The 22,525-nt window shown below is 45.0% G+C and overlaps 1 protein-coding gene across 6 annotated transcripts in view; it reads left to right on the forward strand.

Moving 5' to 3' along the window:
• Positions 1 to 22,525, forward strand: part of tox2 (TOX high mobility group box family member 2) — a 203,793-nt gene that overhangs the window by 48,917 nt on the left and 132,351 nt on the right. The window contains exon 1 of one of the 6 annotated variants that reach the window (XM_048550573.2): positions 17,268 to 17,362. The exons of the other annotated variants lie outside the window; for them this stretch is intronic. Within the exon in view, the coding sequence (XP_048406530.1) occupies positions 17,345 to 17,362 (18 nt within the window). The 5' untranslated portion in view covers positions 17,268 to 17,344. Of the gene's footprint in view, positions 1 to 17,267; positions 17,363 to 22,525 lie in introns of those variants that run through there. 6 annotated transcript variants of the gene reach the window in all.

Raw genomic sequence — 22,525 nt, forward strand, 5'->3', positions numbered from 1 at the left:
CAGAAATTTGAGGGTGCATCCATGAGGATCAATGGTCAGCACAACATTGTGGGCTGAAGGGCCTGTTCTGTGCTGTACTGTTCTATGTTCTATGTTCTATGTTCTAATAAGGGTTTCCTGACTAGAGCTGTTAACCTGCTCAAATCAGGGAGCCCTGGCTGACAGGTAAAAAAAATGGCATGTCAGGGGTTCTGTTTGCTCTGAGGGAGCTGGATCGGTGTCAAAGACTCCCCATGTGTAAATAAACGGGTCCTGGTGACAGATACTGGTCTTTGTGGATTCATTTTGGTTGCACGTAGTGAATACATTCCTAAAATTCAGCTTCCAAAATCTTTTCTTGTTCTATAGACTTTGTGTGTGTGTCTGTGTGTGTGTGTGTGTGTGTGTGTGTGTATGTGCTTGTGTGTATGTGTGTGTGTGTCTGTGTGTTGCAGGTTGCAGGGAGACTTGGATAAACTGCAGAATTGGGCTGAAAGGTGGCAAATGGAGTTTAATACGGATAAACGTGAGGTGATTCACTTTGGGAGGAATAATAGGAAGGCAGAATACTGGGTCAATGGAAAGATTCTTGGTAGTGTGGATGTGCAGAGGGATCTTGGTGTCCATGTACATAGATCCCTGTGCTGTTAAGAAGGCTTATAGTTGTTAGGTTTTATTGGTAGAGGGATTGAGTTCTGGAGCCTTGATGTCATGCTGCAACTGTACAAAACGCTAGTGCGGCCTCACTTGGAATATTGCGTACAGTTCTGGTCGCCCCATTACAGGAAGGATGTGGAAGCATTGGAAAAGGTGCAGAGGAGATTTACCAGGATGTTGCCTGGTCTGGAGCGCAGGCCCTACAAAGAAAGGCTGAGGGACTTGGGTCTGCTCTCGTTGGAGAGACAGAGGCTAAGAGGGGATTTAATAGAGACATACTAGATGATCAGAGGATTAGATAGGGTGGACAGTGAGAGTCTTTTTCCAAGGACGATGACTTCAGCTTATACAAGGGGCATAGCTACAAATTGAGGGGTGATAGATTTAAGACAGATGTCAGAGGCAGGTTCTTTACTCAGAGAGTGGTAAGGACGTGGAACGCCCTGCCTGCCAATGTAGTTAACTCTGCCACATTAGGGGCATTTAAACAGTCCTTGGATAAGCGGATGGATAATGATGGGATAGTGTAGGGGGAGGGGCTTAGATTAGTTCACAGGTCAGCGCAACATCGAAGGCTGAAGGGCCTGTTCTGTGCTGTATTGTTCTATATTCTATGTTCAATGTGTGTGTGTGTGTGTGTGTGTGTGTGTGTGTGTGTGTGTAGGGGGATGTGGGATTTCCTTACACAGTTACATTTTCAGGACAGTTTGTCTAACCTTGTCCTGTATCCCTGTCATAGTGTGAGGGCTGGTCTGACTGAGGAGTGTAAAGTGTTGAGGGTTTCTCAGGCCAGATGGGGTCGCTGGGGAGGAAACAGTGCAAGATGGGGCAGACCTTTCACATTTCAGAAGGAGCCCACTTCCTCCACCGATGTGCAGTGAAAACCTGGAACTCTAATCCCAAAAAAAAGCTCGGGATTGTGGGGGCAGGAGCTTGTCAGGAGATCGAGAGAGATGGAGTGGAGAAGGCTGGATAGTTGTTTTAAAATTAACTGTGATTAAACGGAATGGCAGAATGGGTGCAGGCACTTGTGACACAGTGGTAATGTCCCTGCCAGTGAGCAAGGAGGCCCAGGTTCAAGTCCCACCTACTTCATTACACCCCCAACAGGTAGATTCGCACTAAATAGCAGCAGCGAATGCAGAACAGGCCCAGAAGGCTGTAGGGCTCATTTTTCTTTGTCAGGCAAACTGGAGTCTTGGCACCTGACCGCCATCAACTCCACCTCCCCCCCCACCACCCCCACACACTGCGCTGGGATGTGGCTGGGGTTTTTGCAATCACAGAATGATGACAGTGCAGAAGGATGGCACTCGGCCCCTGGTTGTGTTTCTCAGTGCCAGTCTCCTGCCCTTTTCCCCAGGCCCTGCACACCATGTCTACCCAAGCGCAATGAGTCCTGTGCAGGGCTCCCAGGAAGCCTTGGACATGTAGGATACCCCTCTTTCATTGTGATTCACATGGCTGCCCCACAGTGAATTGTATCAGCCTTTACACAATGGCTGATATTATTCCGTTTATCACTGGAGGAGGAGAGTTAGCAATGACCCCACTGTCATCCTCAAAATCCTCAGGAAGAGGCCAATTGGTTGTTGAGGTGGTTGAGGCTCTTCATGAACCTCCTGAACCTCTTTCGCTCCTGCAAACAAATAACACACCTCCCTCCTCAACTCCAGGAGAGGCCTGAGTTTTCAATTACTGTTGTCTTGCTCTCTCAATCTAAGTGTGGGAGGTGCAGCTTAACTTTTTATCATGACATAGAATCTTCATCTTGGTATTATTCTGTGACCACAAGGACACTAAGGGACATCCTAATGCACCGTTTCTATGTCAGTGTCCGAAAAGAGTCAGATTAAAGTTTCATGAACCCAACTGGAAACACTGAACATCTCCACAGAGAGAAATAACCTCTTGTTTCTAGTGTGGTAACTCTGATAGTGAGGGCCCTCAGTGAAAGGCATTAAAAACACATCAGTTTCATTATTGAGAGACTGTGGTCCTAGAACATGAATCACCAAGATCTGGTGTTTAAAAATGCCTCTTTATTGAATACTCAGCAGGAGTTTCTGATTTAATCGCTGCATTGGCAGTGTCCCTACTTTCGGGTCAAAAGGCCCTGGTCCAAGCCCCACCTGAGTTGTCATAACCCACTGAGTATGTTGATGGAAATGTTTGAGTTGAATTGCTTGCACGTCAACAATCTCAGCAATTTGATGAATCAGCGGTACGGCAATATCCATATGACAGTTTCAGAAAGGGGAGAGTTATTCAAATGTGACTTGTTGACTGATGTTAATCAAGTTTGTTGGAGCTAGATGATTCATACATTCACACTTGTGCCTTCCTTCCCCTGACCCAACCTTTCAAAAATGGTTCATCAGGGGCAGAGGTACTTGTGCTGCTAACTGTAATTCACTCAACTGACCAGCTTCCTAACGAAGTTCTCAGAAGTTTTCCTGTGCCCTGGTAAATCAGAATGAAGGGGTTGTTCCTGAATCTGGTTCTGCTGTCTCTGGCCGACCTGTATATTTTTGCTGCTTTGTCACAATGCACTGTGAGATATGATCAAACTGGTTTTGTAAAACAATCATCCAAAATGTCTAGTTATTGAGATTAGCGAGATTATTGTTACTCAGGGGTTTCACTGGACAGTTGTGTGAAACTAGCCAGTTTCTGCACTTGAAATACTTTAGAACTTTGGACTACATTCCATGTCTGGGGATATTATGGCATGAGTTACAACACTGTCACCAGAGCTCGCTTAGTGCAATTACAAAATACTGTAACAAAAACGTCAATCATCTTTTGTATCCTGCTGTATTCCTGTGTCAAAGTTGTAATTCAGCACCTAAAATATGTCCTGATTCTGACAGACTTGTAATCAGCAAAACTCTGCTGTTGACAGCTATTCTGTTCAAAGGCACAATCAACCCACATTTGTCAGCATGAAATCTGCTGCTTCTAGAAATCTAGGTGCACAATTTTGCAAAATGTCTGTACCCTGAAATTCCAGTGACAATGAAGAATTAGCACGTTTGGTGTGGTTAATAAAGTTAAATGTGAGAGAATTAGGTGCAAAAGATATAAAATACAAGAGCGGCCAACTATATGCAAATATATCTTTCATTAAATATGAAGATATGTATTATTCAGGATCTTACCAAAGTCCTGTACAGCTGTAGCAAGAATTGCCCTTTTTGTACTCCGTCCCCTTTGCATAGGCTGCCAACTGCTATTGTAGTTACTTGCTGCAGCTGCTGGCTAATTCTGAGAGTCTTACTGTGCAAGGGCATCCCACACACTGGAGTATTACAGCTGCCTGCTCTCAGCCCACTTTAATATTCTCTCTGCTTTTCACATCAAGTGGATAACCTCCCATTTTCCCAAGATGTAAAAGATATTCCTGAAATCAATTAGATGTGATTGTAATCTTGACATCTTTGAAAATCAAACAAGATAGTGCTGTTTGCAAAAGTAACAATTCCTTTACGATTATGACTGAACCATTAAAGTCTGCCCAGGAGGAAACAGCAACTTGGGTGACTCAGGGATTACCAATGGACAATTTATTCACTTCCTCAGGGACTGTAAGCGCTGTGTGCAATATTGAACAATGAGTATTGGCAGTTAGAGAATCCTTTAATTTAATTATTTAGTCAAAAAGAATCCAGAAAGCAATCAAATTTATGGGTGACCAGAAACCTGGCAATTTTCCATTTTGCTTCATAATCAGTGGAGAGTGGTTTTATATTTTTGGCCACTGATCAAACCTGTAATAATAAAGCCACAGCGTGGACTGCAGGCTTTACACAGTTGATGATATTACAGGCTCTACCTCGACATTTAGTTTCTCTAAATGTTGACCCTCCAACAGTGCGGCTCTCCCTCAGCACTGACCCTCCGACAGTGCCCACTCCCTCAGCGCTGACCCTCCGACAGTGCCCACTCCCTCAGCACTGACCCTCCGACAGTGCAGCGCTCCCTCAGCACTGATCCTCGGACAGTGCAGCGCTCCCTCAGCACTGACCCTCCGACAGTGCTGCGTTCCCTCAGCACTGACCCTCCGACAGTGCCCACTCCCTCAGCACTGACCCTCCGACAGTGCAGCGCTCCCTCAGCACTGATCCTCCGACAATGCAGCGCTCCCTCAGCACTGACCCTCCGACAGTGCGGCACTCCCTTAGCACTGATCCTCCGACAGTGTGGCACTCCTCAGCACTGACCCTCCGACAGTGCGGCGCTCCCTCAGCACTGACCCTCCAACAGTGCGGCGCTCCCTCAGCACTGATCCTCCGACAGTTTGGCACTCCTCAGCACTGACCCTCCAACTGTGCCCACTCCCTCTGCACTGACCCTCCGACAGTGCGGCACTCCCTCAGCACTGACCCTCCGACAGTGCAGCACTCCCTCAGCACCGACCCTCCGACAGTGCCCACTCCCTCAGCACTGACCCTCCGACAGTGCAGCGCTCCCTCAGCACTGACCCTCCGACAGTGCGGCGTTCCCTCAGCACTGACCCTCCAACAGTGCCCGCTCCCTCAGCACTGACCCTCCGACAGTGCGGCACTCCCTCAGCACTGACCCTCCGACAGTGTGGCGCTCGCTCAGCACTGACCCTCCGACAGTGCGGCGCTCGCTCAGCATTGACCCTCCGACAGTGCGGCGCTCGCTCAGCACTGACCCTCCGACAGTGTGGCGCTCCCTCAGCACTGATCCTCCGACAGTGTGGCACTCCTCAGCACTGACCCTCCGACAGTGCGGCGCACCCTCAGCACTGACCCTCCGACAGTGCGGCACTCCCTCAGCACTGACCCTCCGACAGTGTGGCGCTCGCTCAGCACTGACCCTCCGACAGTGCGGCGCTCGCTCAGCATTGACCCTCCGACAGTGCGGCGCTCGCTCAGCACTGACCCTCCGACAGTGTGGCGCTCCCTCAGCACTGACCCTCCGACAGTGCGGCACTCGCTCAGCACTGACCCTCCGACTGTGTGGCACTCCCTCAGCACTGACCCTCCGACAGTGCCCACTCCCTCAGCACTGACCCTCCGACAGTGCCTGCTCCCTCAGTACTGACCCTCCGACAGTGCAGCGCTCCCTCAGTTTGGATTCTTGGGTACTCTGGCTTCCTGTCAATGTTAGATTTAGGTGCCACCTCAATGTAAATAAATCCTGGAGTGATTCCTGAATCTGGTGACTGGGTGGCAGATAAATCACCCAGTCACAATGTAGCAAGCGTGGCTAGTCACATGAGCAGTGACATCCCCCAGCAGTCTCATTCCACACACAAATTGACACAGTTACCTTTGGAATCCCAATTATTCCTTATAAAATATATTATTGTCATGAAATATTAGCTCTGTCTTTGTCTCAGGCAGAAGGAGAGCCATGCAGTACCAGAGATTATCGACTTTGCTTATCATTAGGACCATTTTTCTTTCAGCCAAAACATATTGCACTTTGCTAATCTGCCGCAGCTGGAATTGTTAAATGGGTTTTAAATGAGTGCTAATTCGCAGTGAACAAACCAGTACATTTGTAAACAGAGGAAAATGGTGCTGGAGACACTTGTTAAATGGCAGAAAGTAATAAAGCTGGAATCTCAATGTTAATTATTGAAGGAGAGAGGAGCTCAGCACGTTAATCTTCAGAAAACAAACACAAACAGAGACAGAAAATTAAAAAAAACATTCAAATTGACTTCAATGACTAACAAGCAGCTGCTCCACACTGAGAAAGAGCAGATAATTTAATTTCAATTATATTTTAATTAAATTTCTTTTTACATGTTTGGCACATAATTAGCTGGTGTATGGTGAACATTATCAATAAAGTCTTGTTAAAAAAAAGGCATTGTCTAAGAATAGTCTGCATTGTGTCTGTTGTTGATATCACTGCCCCAGTGCAATCTCATTCACACAGTGCTGCCTGATGGCCTAATCCAGTCTAAGGTTGAGACATAGAGCAGAACTAGAAGATAATATACCAGGGCTAAACAATATGGAGGAGAACTGAGTGCTATAAGCCAGGATGGAAAGATATAGAACAGGTCTGAGGAATATAGACCAGGACTGGGGTATATGGGCCACAATGAGAGACGTACACTAGGACTGGAGATAATATCCCAGACAATGGTCCAGACCAGAACCGAGAGACAGAGACAAAAACTTGGGAGACATAGACCAGGATTGGGTGTATGGTGTAAGGCTGAGAGATACAGCCCAGAACTATATATGGACCTGCTCGTATCTGCGGTTGAGAGACGTAAATAGGATTGAGTCATAGTGACCAGGACGGAGGGTGGAGTTGTAGAACAGGGCATTCAGCCCATCGAGTCTGCTCTGCCATTCAATGAGATCATGGCTGATCCAACCATCCTCAACTCCACTTTCCTGCCTTTTCCCCCATTGCTCTGGATTCCCCCTTACTGATTAAATACTCTAAAGGCTGATGAAGGGTCTAGGCCCGAAACGTCAGCTTTTGTGCTCCTGAGATGCTGCTTGGCCTGCTGTGTTCATCCAGCCTCACATTTTATCACCATGATTAAATACGCTGTCTGTCTCAGCCTTGAATATACTTAATGACGTGGCCTCGACAGCCCTCATTAGTAAAGAATCCCACAGGTTCACTCCCCTCTGAGAGAAGAAATTCCTCCTCATTCTGGCTTCAGATCGGTATGACAGGTCGGCACAACAAGGAGGGTCGAAGGGCCTGTACTGTGCTGTAATGCTCGATGTTCGATGTTCTAAGAAGATAGAATGTCTTTCAGTTCAGTGGACTGGGTCCTGGAGACTAGGACTGAGTGTGGTCGATGAAAAATTGAAAATGAGTGTTAACCAAGTTCTGTGTTAATAAGGCAGCTCTGGTTGAAAGCCCCAATTAAACACTGTCCGGTCTTAGTTCCTGATGATGATAATTTGGAATTTGTGGGATTGCTGTGAGAGTTTTCCATCTGGTAAATAACTTGGGCTGTGCGGAGGTATCTGTGGGCACCCTGTACCCACTGAGGCCGGCACACTGTGGTTACTCCAGGTACTGAGAGACTGGGTGCATGGATCCTTGGATATGGGACTAGAGGTTCTGTGTTTCAAGGTCTCCAGGCAGGAGTGAACAGTGAAAGGCAATTTGCCCTTAGCCAGCTTTCAAAATACTCAGCAATGACTTTACCTGCAATCAGCTACTGTTTACGGGAGTGAGTTCACTCAAGCACTGGCCATGAAAATACTGAGTGACGTTTTTATTGGAAAGATAGTGTTGATGCGATGTTTATACATGTTTATGATCTGCCTCTGAGGCAGGTTGGACTGGAACCTGTACTCCTTGTTCTGAGATAAAGGACACTACTAATGCACCACAATACCCTAAACCTGTTTGAAAATGTCACTGGCTAAGTGAAGGAGCAATCATCTGCTAAATGGATTTCCAGAGGCTAGTTCCTCATCCCGCCCTCAGCTTGTAGTTTGAACATTCAGCTGGTCTCCAGACTCAACAATGCTTTGTAGGTCTGAGTTCCAGATTTTTAAATTTCCACAGGCCACACCCCAGCCCCAACCCCACCCCATGTGAACTGACATTGCCCCTGAACAGCCTCGCTTAAATGTTAATGCTGCCTTGTACTGTACCAGGCCCCACCCCTCCCCAACAGGAGAAACTGCTTCACTTTATGGCTTCCATCAAGCCCTTAATCATCTGAAACATCACAGTTAGCTCACAATTCAATTGTTTCCGCTCAAGCCTCCTTGCTGCAGGCCCCGACTGATAATTGATCAGTGAGATGGTATCTTGCTGTAGACTGCGGCTAAATCTGCATCAAACCCCAACTGGTCAGGCTTTCGAAGGAATGTGTGTGTGTGTGTGTGTCTGTCTGTGTGTGTGTGTGTCTGTGTGTATGTGTTTGTGTGTGTGTGTGTATGCAATGGTGATTGTGTGTGTGTGTGTGTGAGTGTGTGTGTATGCAATGGTGATCTGTGTGTGTGTGTGTGAGTGTATGTGTGTGTGTGTGTATGTGTGTGTGTGTCAGTGTGTGTGTGTGTGAGTGTGTGTGTGCGTGTATGTGTGTGTGTCTGTGTGTGTGTATACAATGGTGATCTGTGTGTGAGTGTGTGTGTGTGTAATTGTGATCTCTGTGTGCGTGTGTGTATTGGTGATCTCTGTGTGCATGTGTGTATGTGTGTAATGGTGATGTGTGTGTGTGTGTGAGTGTGTGTGTAATGGTGATGTGTGTGTTTGTGTGAGTATGTGTAATGGTGATGTGTGTGTGTGTAATGATGTGTGTTTGTGCGTAATGGTGGCGTGTGTGTGTGTGTAACAGTGATGTGTGTGTGTGTAATGGCAATCTGCGTGTGAGTGTGCAATGGTGATCTGCGTGTGAGTGTGAGTATGTGAGAGAGAGAGAGAGAGAGAGAAAGAAAGAAAGAGAGAGAGAGATGTGGACAATAGTTCCGGACGAGGGTCACATTTATCTTCGGCATTCCTATTGGCCCGTTAGCTCACACACAGGAATGAAAGGAAATATAGTGAAAACACGAGCTGATTTATGAAGATCCTTCCATTCCATTATATACTGAGTAACTGAAGCTTTCTGTGTCAAACACCTACCTCAGCAAATGTTTCTCATTCTTTATCAAAGAGTTTTTTTGTTAATATTGTTGCCTAAGTTTCTACCTCAGTACTCTCTTTTTAAATGCTCTGGTTCTGTTGTAGTCGGCAAACAAAGGAATTAACTGAGTTTGTGTTAACCAGCAATTTGTGATGGGATTGTTTATTGGTACTTGTTTAATATATAATAACCTAGTTTGTGTTCACTACAATAACGTAGACTTACTTGTGATTGGGCAGTTAGTAAAATACTCTCAGGGATTGATTTTAACTGAATCAATCAGATTGGCTACAATGCTTCTTGCCCTGTCTGATTTGACACTCAGTGCATGAATACCAGATGACGATAAACCACTATTGTATCTAATCCCTGGGGCCCCGCTCAGGAACCTCAGCTAAAATTTCCCAATGAATGTGGTTTGTGTTGATTTACAGACATGTATTTTCTACTGCAGTCATCCTGCTCCTTACCACTCAACCACTGTTTGCTTCACAATATTAAAGTTGGCATATTGTTAGAATATTTAAATAAATGATGTACTTTATCTGTTTTGCCGGGGCAATGCCACTCACAGGGGTGTCTGTTTGCTTCCTGATCTGCCAATATGGTGTGGGCATTGTGGGCCCATGAATGTTGCCTCCAGCAGGGTATTTGAATCTTTTGTGACAGTGCTCATGTTGGCACCTGCAACATAGGAACTGGACGTGCCTCATGTCATGCTATCTGAGGGTCTGGAGTCATATGTAGTCCAGACCAGGTAAGGACAGCAGATTTCCTTCTCTGAAGGACGTTGATGAACCTGAGGAGTTTTTAGAAAAATTAAATATTGTCCTCATGGTCACCATCGCTAAAGTTAGGTTTAGATTCCAACTGCTGTGCTGGTGCATGAGCTCAGGCTTAGGACAGTAGGTTACAGAATCCACTTCAGGACGCGGAGTGGAGGGCACGCCCCTTTCTGTGCCAAAGCTGTTGAGGTGGAAATGGTCAAGAGAGAGTCAAGTTCCTGGGAGTGATGGTCACTGACAATCTGTCCTGGTCCACCCACATCGAGGTGACAGTCCAGAAAGTACAGCAACGCCTCTACTTCCTCCTTTTTATACATGCACCATAGAACGCATCCTATCTGGATGTATCACAGCTTAGTAATAGCAACGGCTCTCCCACGATCGCAAGAAACTACAGAGAGTTGTGAGCACAGCCCAGTCCATCACACAAACCAGCCTTCCATCCATTAGCTCCATCGTTATTTCGTGCTCCCTCGGCAATATAACCAACAAAATCAAAGACCCCTCCCACCCTGGGTATACCGTCTTCCACTCCCTTACATCAGGCAGAAGATATAAAAGTTTTGGAGTAGATCTGCAGCTCGGGTTGGGGGTGTGGGGGTTAGTTGGCTCACTGAGCTGGTTTGTTATTCCACAGACGTTTTGTTACCGTGCTGGGTAACATCCTCAGTGCAGCCTCTGATGAAGCATCGGTGTGTTTTCCCGCCTGGTTTTTAAACTCTGGGGTCGGTTGCGATGGGTTGCCTCACTTCTGGGCTTTGTCTGTAGTGGAATGTATATGAGGTCGAGCTCAATGTGTTTATTAATAGCATGCTTCGCGGAGTGCCAGGCTTCCAGGAATTCTCATGCCTGTCTCTGCCGAGCCTGTCCCAGGATCTTGGTGTTGTCCCAGTCGAAGTGGTGGTTCTCCTTGTCCGTATGGATTGAGATGAATGAGTATTGGTCGTGTCTTTTTGTAGCCAGTTTGTGATCATGTACTCTTGTTAGTTTCCTTCCTGTTTCCTGTCCATGGCGGGGAGTGGGTCTTTAGTTCCGGTGAGCAACTGGTGTAGGGTTGATGTGGGCTTGTGTGCCACTCTGATGCCCAGCGATCATAGGAGTTTTGTGGTGAGTATTGATGTGTCCCTGATGTAGGGTAGTGTGATGAGTGTGTCGGGGCGTGTAGAATCTTTCTGATGCTGTTTGTGTAGGCATCTCCTGATCCAGTCTTTTGGATCTCCATTATCCTTGAACACTTGGAAGAGGTATTCCTCCTCCTCTTGGCCTAGTTCCATGTTGCTGCAGTGTGTTGCTGCCCTTTTTGCCTCGCTACAGCAACACAGAACTACGCCAAGAGGAGGAGGAATACCTCTTCCAGGTTTTCAAGGATAATAGATATCCAAAAAACTGGGCCAGGAGATGCCTACAGGAACAACTTCAGAAAGATTCTACATGCCCCGACACAATCATCACACTACCCTACATCAGGGACACGTCAAAACTCACCACAAGACTCCTATGACCGCTGGGCATCAGAGTGGCACACAAACCCACATCAACGCTACAACAAGTGCTCACCCGAACTAAAGACCCACTCCCTGCCATGGATGGGACCGATGTCATCCACAAAATCCCCTGCAGAGACTGTGAGAAACGCTACATCGGACAAATAGGAAGGAAACTAACAACAAGAGAACATGAGCACCAACTGGCTACAAAAAGACATGACCAGTACTCACTCATCTCAATCCACATGGACAAGGAGAACCATGGCTTCGACTGGGACAACACCAAGATCCTGGGACAGGCTAAGGCAGAAACCAGCACGAGAATTCCTGGAAGCCTGGCACTCCACGACACAGGTTACTAATAACCACGTTGGACTCAACCCCATATACATTCCACGACGGAGGAAACCCGGAAGTGAGGCAATCCATCGCAACGGACCCCAGAAATAAAAACCAGGCGGGAAAACACACCGACACTTCATCAGAGGCTGCGCTGAGGATGTTACCAAGCATGGTCACAAAACTTCTGCGGAACAACAAACCAGCTCGGCGAGCCATCCAACCACAACAGAAGATATAAAAGTTTGAAAACATGCACCAACTGATTCAAGAACAGCTCCCACCCCGCTGTTATCAGAGTTTTGAATGGACCTCTCAAATGTTAGTGTTGATCTTTCTCTCTCTCTCTCTGCGGCTATAACACTGTATTCTGCACTTTATTCTGCCACTTAATATGGTACGATCTGCCTGTAGAGCATGCAAAACACCACTTTTCACTGTATGTCAGTACATGTGACAATAATAAATTAATCAATCAAAGCGTAGCTCCTGGTCCAGGGATATTACCTTCAAAGGCCAACTGGGTCAGTTGTTGAAGGGGTGAAATTTGCAGGGCTACAGAGAAAAAGCATGGGGAGTGCAACCAATTGGATAATTCCTTTGCAGAGCTGGAGAGGTGTAATGGGCGGATTCTGTTTATGTGGACTTCCAGAGGATACTTGATTAAGCCCCACGTAAGAGACTGCTGATGAAAATAGAAGTCTGCAGAATAGAGCACATAACGTTGCCATGGCTGGGAAATTAGTTATCAGAAAGTATGGCTAATGGGTAACACTGAAATTGGAAGGGTGTGACCAGTGGTGCCCCAATATTTTCAGTAATGACTTATTAACAGCATTACTTATTAATGATAACAAAGTGTGGAGCTGGATGAACATAGCAGGCCAAGTAGCATCTTAGGAGCACTAAAGCTGGCATTTCAGCCCGAGACCCTTCAACAGAACGTCAGCTTTTGTGCTCCTAAGATGCTGCTTGGCCTGCTGTGTTCATCCAGCCCCACACTTTGTTATCTCGGATTCTCCAGCATCTGCAGTTCCTACTATCTTATTTATTAATGACTTGGTTAATGGTGCAGAAAGTCATATATACAAATTTGCTGATGATATAACATTTGGTATTGTAGATGACAGCATAAAAGTACGACGGGATATTGATAGACTAAGTGAATCGGCAAAATTGTAGCAGATGGAGTTCAAAATATGTAGGAGCTTACACATTAATGGAAAAAAAAGGATAGATCAGGGTAGTTTCTGGGTGGTTTGAGGTTTAATGTAATGGATGCCCAAAGATACTTGGGGATTCCGGTGCAGAGATCTTTAAAATGTTACAAACTGGTGCAGAAAAACATCAAGAAAGCTATGGAATGCTGGCCTTCGTACCCAGAGGACTGGAACATAAGGAAGCAGAAATTATGCTGCAGTTAGACAAAACCCTGGTTTTTGGGAAGGATATACTGGCCTTGGAGGGAGTGCAATGTAGCTTTACAAGAATTGATTGGGTCTCAGGGGTTAGGTTATGAGGAAAGATTACACAAATTCAGCCTGCTTTCTGTAGAATTTAGAAGGTTAGAATTGAAGTCTTCAAGATACTATGAGGAAAACACAGGGTAGAAAAGATAAACTATTTCCACTGGTTGGGAATTGTAGAATTAGGGACAGACCATTCAGGAGAGATGTTAGGAAGCATTTATACGCACCAAGCGTTGGGAATGTTTGGAACTTACTTCAACAAATGGCAATGGGTGCTGGATCAGTCGTTAATTTTAAATCTGAGACAGATACATTTTAATTGAGCAAAGTTATTAACAGATGTGGGCCAAAGGCAGGTAAATGGTGTTAGGCCACAGATCAGCCATGATCTCGTTGAATGATGGGAGAGGCTCGAGAAGATGAATGGTCTCCTCTTCTTCCTATGAATGGTCTTTTTTTGAGTCATTCACAGGATGTGGGCGTCACTGGCCAAGTGAGTATTGATTACCAAAAGGGCAATTAGGAGCCAACCACATTGATGTGGATCTGGAGTCACATGTAGGCCAGGCCAGTAAAGAAAGGCAGATTTCCTTTCCTGAAGGACATTAGTGAGTCTGCTGGGCTTTTCTTGACAACTGAGAATGGCTTTATGCTGACCATTAGACTCTTAATTTCAAAGTTTTATGGGATTTAGATCCTAGCAGCTGCCATGGTGGGACGTGAGCCTAGATCCTCTGACCATTATTACCTGGTTTCTGGATTAACAATAGTCCTGCAATAAGCTCCTGCAATAATGTCAATAGGCCATTGCCTTCCCTACCTTACGTTGGCCGGGTGACCTCCAGAGCTGTTGCTCCCTGAATAATGTGTCATTTCAGATCCGGAAGTGAGTGTAGCCCCACCTGGTGGCAGTGATCAGCTGCAGGTCTGACCTTGTCTGATAGATTGAGGAATGTAAGTGTGAAAAACTCAGCAAACTCCAGACGTGGCAGATTCTTATCAATCACCTGCTTTAATAATAACAGCTTTTAAAGGAAATTGAGCAGACACCGTCCTCAGGAAAGAGTAAAATCTTTGACTGTCAATTTCTACACAAAAAAGTGAAATAAATTGATTTAAAACAGACACCAACTTGCTTGCAGATGATATCATTGGAGTGAATGTTGCCATGAAAATCTTCTCCATTTTTCTAATTAAATGGAAGGTTTAGATGTCTAATTTTAGCAAAGTCGTCACCTCTTCAACTAATTATTAATGGGGTCTGTTGTAATCCATTTAATTTGTTGGTAAAGTGATATAAATCCATGATAAAGACTGTATGTAGTTTTCGAGATTTTTGATGTTTCTGGTAAATGCCGGAAGAGGGCAGATTGGTTAGACACCAGTCAATTAGATTATTGAATATTTTGCATTGTTCAGACAGTTAAAAAGTTGAAGGTTAGCAAAGGGGAGAGTCATACTCCAACTGCAGCTCACATCCAAGCAATTCTGAGGGCGGTACACACCAGGAGGCTCTCAGAGCTGTGCTGTACTGATTAGCCTGGGTGATGGAACGAATGGCCACGGTGCCCAGAGTCATTTGTAAAGGCAGACATGAGGTGAGGAGAGAATCAGGTGCAACTACAGTAACAGTTGTGATCAGATAGAGAGCTAGTAAAAAGCTGAGATCCAAGTCGAGATAAGTAATTCATTTCATTTCACTCACTGATTCTTAGGTGCTGCCCAGCTTCGAAATTTCCTGTGAGGTTATTAAACCTGCTTTGGGCATTGAGTTGTCGTGAATCTGAGTTTTCTCAGATGCTGCTCTTTCTCAAGAAACTGCAGGTGATTTCTGTTCTCTTCACTAACAGAATAATGGAAAAGGCAAAGGGATTAACTGAACAAAGATAGGGAAGTTATTCTACACTGAGATCAATATAATTCAGAATGTTTTCCTCAGACCTAAATTTAGGCTCGGTAGTAGAATAGAATCCCTATGGTGTGAAAACAGGCCATTTGGCCCATTGAGGCACACCAACCCTCTGACGAGCATCCCACCCACTGGCCCTGTAGCCCTGCATTTCCTGTGGCCAATCTACCTCACCGACACATCCTTGTGCAGGAGGAAACCCACACAAGTCACAGGGAGAATGTGCAAACTCCATGTCGATAGTCACATGAGGGTAGAATTGAACCTAGGCCCCTGGTGCTATAAGCAGTAGTATTGGACTCTGATCCACCGAGCCAGCAGCTTTCAGAATTGCCTCAGAAAGGTGTCATGTAAGACAGACCACTTTACTTCAATTTTGGGATTTTTAAAGAATCCTTTCATGGAATGCCATTGGCTGGACCTGCAGTTGTTTCCATGAACTGAGTGGCTTTTCCAACCACGTGCTGTGGGTGTGGAGTCACATCTAGACTGGGTAAAGATGGCAGCTTTCCTTCCTTAAAGGGCATCTATCGCCCAGAAGGGTTTGTATGGCAGACACTAGCAATAATGTCATCACTATGAGGTGGCCTCTTTAATATGGGGGACACAGCGGCCTAGTGGTATTATTGCTGGACTGTTGACCCAGATAATGTTCTGGGGAGGGTTTTGTGCTCCTGAGATGCTGCTGGGCCTGCTGTGTTCATCCAGCCTCACATTTTATTATCTAATGTTCTGGGGACCCAGGTTCAAATCCTGCCATGGCAGATGGTAGAATTTGAATTCAACGAAATATCTAGAAATAAGAATCTAACAGTGACCATGAGTCCATTGATGATTGCTGGGGAAAACCCATCTGGTTGACTAATGTTCTTTCGGGAAGGAAACTGCCATCCTTATCTGGTCTGGCCTTCATGTGACTCCAGACCCACAGCAATGTGGTTGCCTCTGAATTAGGGATGGATACATATGCTGCCTGGTCAGAGGTGCCCTCACCCTGTTAATGAATTTTTAAAAATCCAGATTTACATTGAATTAAAGCTTCACCAGTAGCCAAGACAGGATTTGAACTAATGCTCTTCGAATATTAGCCTGGGGCACTGGGTTATTAGCCCAGTAACATGCCCACAATGCTACCATCTCCCCTCCCCCAGGTACTGTTACAAAGCCAGCATTTGTAGCCCACTCCAAACTGGAAAATATGAAAATGACACCAATTCAATTCAAAGCTTGATATGAAATTACAGAAGAGCCTATTCAATTATTGTGCTTTTCAAAACTAAAATACATTATAGCTTCATTTTTGTATCTTTACAATTTTTTTTGCTGCCTAATAGCAAGTTGCACTTACATTTTAATAGCAAAGTGGTTGCCCACTGGAACAATTCTGATCCATTCCAGATTTTTGTAACCGCTTTCTGTTATTAAAAAATGCAAATTCACTCCAATCATTTACATCTTTGCATTCTCATATTATTAATGGATTTAATTGGACAGTAAATGGATTTAAAATTATAAATTGTCAGTTTTATTATTACTTTCTTTCATGGGTGCACAGAGATGACTATTCAGGGAGCCTCACTCGTCCTTTTAATATCCAGATTACTGTCACTGATGTACAAAATCAAGCACTGATTAAACACATTGAATGATACGTCTGTTGTTTGGCATGTTTTTGAGATCTTGAGTGCCACATTCAACAACACCGTTTCCAAATCGGAACTCGGATAGATTCTTGATCAGTCGGAGAATCAGGGGTTGTGGGGAAAAGGCAGGGAAGTGGATGTGAGGAATGTTGTTGGATCAGCCATGATGCTGTTGAATGGTGTAATAGACTGGAAGGGCCGAATGGCCTAATCCCGATCCTGTTTCTAGTGACCTTACCAGCCCAGCTAAACTATTCAAAGACTCCACATCAGAGGCAGAGTTCCAATGTTGTATTGTTATTTCTGACAAACCTGTATTGACATGTTACAGCACATCCCTGGGGCAGGTTGGATTTGAACCTTTTGGCCAGAGGCAGGGACACTACTGCTGCACCATGAGAACCTCTTTTGGCAAATTTCCAACCCCCGGACAATTTCTACCATCAACATTCTTCAAAGGCTTTATCTTACCGCAGATGTATGTTTGGAGTTATACAGGTCTGTAGCACAAAATATTGAGTCTGTGATGATGTACTTAAAAAGGAGAAGCGGAGGAAGAATTCGCACTCATTATAATGCCTTAAATTTAAATCCAGCTCCCAGAGGGGACTGGACAACTCATCAGCCAATCTGAGCATTCATTCCCTGGAATGAACATTGGGATTTTCAAGCATTTGTCTAATTATATATTCAGATCAATTCCAATGCGAGGAACATTTCCAGTGAAGCAGGTGTTTTTCCTTCTTTACATCATGGAAGAACAATTGTTCCAAATGGTATTGACGATTGCAAACCAAAAGCTGACACTGTTTTGCTGCACACCATTTTTTCCACAGCGTAAAGAGACCAAACACCTTCATGTAGTCTTACTACTGTTTAGACATTGTCAAGCAGTTCCTCTGCTCGAAGTTTGAGGAACCAAAGGAAAAACAACCTGTGGTTTTCACTGCAACTAAATTGCAGTTACATTTTAAGCTCAGTCCTCTCCCTCCAAAAGACCCCCTTCTGGCAGCGAGACTGTGACCATTAGAGATAAAGTACCAGGAAACCCCACAATGTGAAGGAAGGAGCTGTCATAGGACTGAGTAAAAATAGGATGTATGGTAAAAGAGCAGGAAATCTTCACTCTGTTTTTTTTACTGGAATTTATTCTGCTTGTTCGAGATAAGAAAGTTAACTCTTTCACCCTTGAAAGTAGGGCCTCAAGTTCAGCTTCCAGGAATAACCCTTAAATGTTCACCTGGGGTTGAGTGTTTGAGCCTTGTTTCAGCTTCACCGTGTGAAGATACCCCAGACCATGAGGTAATCCCAGCGAGTCCCTTCACATGCATTTACAATCTTTGCCACATGGAAGGGACGCTTAAACCAAAACCCAATGATTTAACTATTGGTGATTCTGGAGGGGCAAAAACGCTGTGGCAGAGAGCAGCCCAAATTCTGTCAGACAGACCTGGCCCCACTCCCTGCTCCCAGCCGTCCTGTTGATGGTGCTAAAACAAGCAGCCAACGGAGGAAATTGTAAAAGCAGCAGTGCAGCCACGGAACTGCCCTATCCATCCCACCTGCCGACTCAGAATGTTGGCAAACCGTTCTCACAGGAGGTTTTAAAACACATTCACTGGAAATGGGTGTCACTGGTTGGGCCCAGCATTTACTGCCTGTCCCTAGTTGCCCCTTGAGAAGGTGAGGGTGAGCTGCCTTCCCAAACTGCTGCAGTCCTCCTGCTGTGGGTTGACCCACAATGCCCTGAGGGAGGGAATTCCTGAGCCAGCGACAGTGAAGGAACGGCAATATATTTCCAGGTCAGGATGGTGAGTGGCTTGGAGGGGAACTTGCAGGGGGTGGTGTTCCCATGTATCTGCTGCCCTTGTCCATCTAGATGGAAGTGGTCATGGGTTTGGAAGGTGCTTTCAGACTAGGCTTCGTGGCTATCTTCAGTTTGCTAAGTAAAGGCACAAGCTACGTGCTCACCAAAGGTCAGTGCTTACTCTCTGAACTCCAATTGTTTATTTAAAGCTGTCCACAGTTACTTCATAATGCAGTAAGAAAAGCCACAACAATGTTAATCTATCTGCAGCAAACCTGGATAGATCTTCCGCTGCATACAACTTGTAGAGCTAACTTTCAAAACCAGAAGCAAAACTAACGGCTGAACAACTTTATGTGCTCAGAAGGTTCTAATTTTGTGTTACTCCCCCATTACTCAGTCTACTTGAAGGTGAGAAAGTTGTCCATAGCCAGTCACATGGAAGGAAATGTATTCTGATCATTTTATTCATTTGAGCAACATTAACCCATTGCTAACTTGGGCAGGTAATGGTTGACATGGATCATTTCAACAAAAGGAAACTCAAACAGTGGAAAGAATGAATTTGTCCTTATAGCACATGTTTAGAATGTCCAGAACTGCTTTATAACCGAACCAGCATCACTGTCAGGCTCTGGGGTAGCTGGGAAAATGCCTCTTGTTGAAATAATTCCATGGGATCTGATTCCCAAAGCGTGTCCACCATAGAACATAGAACATAGAACATTACAGCACAGTACAGGCCCTTCGGCCCTCGATGTTGTGCCGACCTGTCATACCAATCTCAAGCCCATCTAACCTACACTATTCCATGTACGTCCATATGCTTGTCCAATGACGACTTAAATGTACCTAAAGTTGGCGAATCTACTACCATTGCAGGCAAAGCGTTCCATTCCCTTACTACTCTCTGAGTAAAGAAACTACCTCTGACATCTGTCCTATATCTTTCACCCCTCAATTTAAAGCTATGCCCCCTCATGCTCACCGTCACCATCCTAGGAAAAAGGCTCTCCTTATCCACCCTATCTAACCCTCTGATTATTTTATATGTTTCAATTAAGTCACCTCTCAACCTTCTTCTCTCTAATGAAAACAGCCTCAAGTCCCTCAGCCTTTCCTCGTAAGACCTTCCCTCCATACCAGGCAACATCCTAGTAAATCTCCTCTGCACCCTTTCCAAAGCTTCCACATCCTTCTTATAATGCGGTGACCAGAACTGTACACAATACTCCAAGTGTGGCCGCATCAGAGTTTTGCACAGCTTCACCATAACCTCATGGTTCCGGAACATGACCCCTCTATTAATAAAAGCTAAAACACTGTATGCCTTCTTAACAGCCCTGTCAACCTGGGTGGCAACTTTCAAGGATCTGTGTTCATGGACACCGAGATCTCTCTGCTCATCTACACTACCAAGAATCGTACCATTAGCCCTGTACTTTGCCTTCTGGTTACTCCTTCCAAAGTGCATCACCTCACACTTGTCTGCATTAAACTCCATTTGCCACTTCTCAGCCCAGCTCTGCAGCTTATCTATATCTCTCTGCAACCTACAGCATCCTTCGTCACTAACCACAACTCCACCGACCTTTGTGTCGTCTGCAAATTTACTAACCCATCCTACTACGCCCTCATCCAGGTCATTTATAAAAATGACAAACAGCTGTGGACCCAACACCGACCCTTGCGGTACACCACTAGTAACTGCTCTCCAGGATTAACATTTCCCATCAACTACCACCCTCTGTCTTCTTGCAGCAAGCCAATTTCCGATCCAAACTGCTATATCTCCCACAATTCCATTCCTCCAATTACAAGGCGCAAGTTAGGATTGGGGTGGAATATTGCCCACTTGCCTGGATGGGTGCAGCTCCAACAACACAAAAGAAGCTCGATACCGTCCAGGACAAAGCTGCTTGTTTGATTGGCACTTTCTACACCTCTCGCACAAAGCGGCAGAGGAGGTGTGTGCCATCTACAAAACTGCTCATCAGGGTATGATATCCTCAACAAAACCTCCTCAGCCCCTGACCTTTCCGGCCTAGCGGATACATGGGAACTGCACCAACAGCAAGCTTGTTTCCAAGTTACAAATCATCCTGACTTGGAAATATATTAATGTGCCTTCACTGTCACTGTTCATGGCATTATAACAGTATTTGAGAATGCAGCTCAGTGCCAGGGCAATTTGTGAGGGGTGATAAATGCTAGCCCAGTCAGCGATGCCCACATCCATGGAGAGAATCGAAGAAACTACCCAGCCAAGCAGACAGACAGGCTTTAGTTCACTGTCCATTTGAATACTGGGCCCCTGTGATGGCACTGGCTCTGTCAGAGCTACCTGCAACTTGAGTTGAAACAATGAACTCGACTCTCACAGAATAAAGCTGAAGCCATAGCCATGTGCCTCTGAAGGGAGAGCAGCCATTCACTGATCCAGGGCCAGACTTTTCAGATTAATGGGATACCTACTGTTCAAACAAGAGTAGTTAATAAGGTGCTTTTGTGAAATTTTTTTATTCAATATTGGACTCTTGCATTTATTTGTCATGTTCATAGATTGTCAAACAAAAAGCTGCACAGCATCTCACTGCACGATATTCTTTCTTATAGCTCAGTCATTGATACACAACTTTCTACTGTGGTCTGTTAAACTGACTCACTGATTTCCCTTTCATTTCGTTGAATTTTGTTCCCATCTCTGACCTGGGTGAGGGGACTAGGTGGGTGGTATATAGTAAGTCGTATCCCCCTTTCTCATCAATCTTGCTGTGAGAAGAGGAACCAAGGTCAATTCCAGATAACATTCTATAAATTTGACCTTCCAGTAGGAAAGGTAATGGGTACTCTGTGCTCTCACCTCATGGAAACACAACTAGGACTGGGACTAGCAACTCTGGAAGATCACAGAGCTTTGTCATTGAATTTAACAATTTCAGAGAAACTCAGCAGGTCTGGCAGCACCTGTGGAGAGACAAACACAGTTAATATTTTAGAACTATGTAATTCTTCTTCAGAGCTTCAGATCCGACTCAAAATAAATAACTCTGCTTCTCTCTCCACTGACGCTACCAGACCATGCTGAGTTTCCACTGCGTTCTCTGTCTTTATTTCAGATTCCCAGCATCCACAATGTTTTGCTTTTATTTGTACACACCAATATCACCGTCACTCAGTCTGGTTATCATCCGTCTGTTAGTTTTCACATTCTGTGACATGAACAGATTTCACAGTTGGCTGCAGGAAATAAAACTCAGAATCAGCATTGACTGTTGTAGTCCTAGATAGATAAAAGCAGGCTGGTGTTGCTTTTTGACAAAGAGAAATACTTTTCAGCTAATGGTGAGTGTTGAAGTAAACCTGCATTTACACAATTGGAATAATTGGCAAAGCTTTGTAATGTTTTTTGAAAAATCTATGTCCTTATGTAGAGCAGATAGAGGGCAGCAGTCATGTCACAAGCTTTCTTACAGCTTTGCAAGAGGATGTTGTTATTTTTAGAAGTTTTATATATAGTCAGTGGTACATGTTACTTCGTTCAGGTATTTGCATCCAATGATAATTCAACAATCACCCATTGTTCAATTTTCGTCGCTGTTAATGAGAGATGAGAGAAAGGTTGGTGCAGTTAGCACAGATTTGCTTACACATTCACCTAGTGTTCTTGTAGGTAAATGATGAACATAAACTAATGTTTGCTTAAGTTGCCCTAATGAGAACATTGACATAATTTATACTTCACTGATCATTGCCAATGATTCACTGGGATATTTCCTCAAACGGTAATTTTTCGACAATATTTATTTTGCTTCTGCCACATCTTGTGGGTGTCACTGGCATTTATTGCCTGT

Source organism: Stegostoma tigrinum, chromosome 19 (genome assembly GCF_030684315.1).
Source record: "Stegostoma tigrinum isolate sSteTig4 chromosome 19, sSteTig4.hap1, whole genome shotgun sequence".
Lineage (NCBI taxonomy): Eukaryota > Metazoa > Chordata > Chondrichthyes > Orectolobiformes > Stegostomatidae > Stegostoma > Stegostoma tigrinum.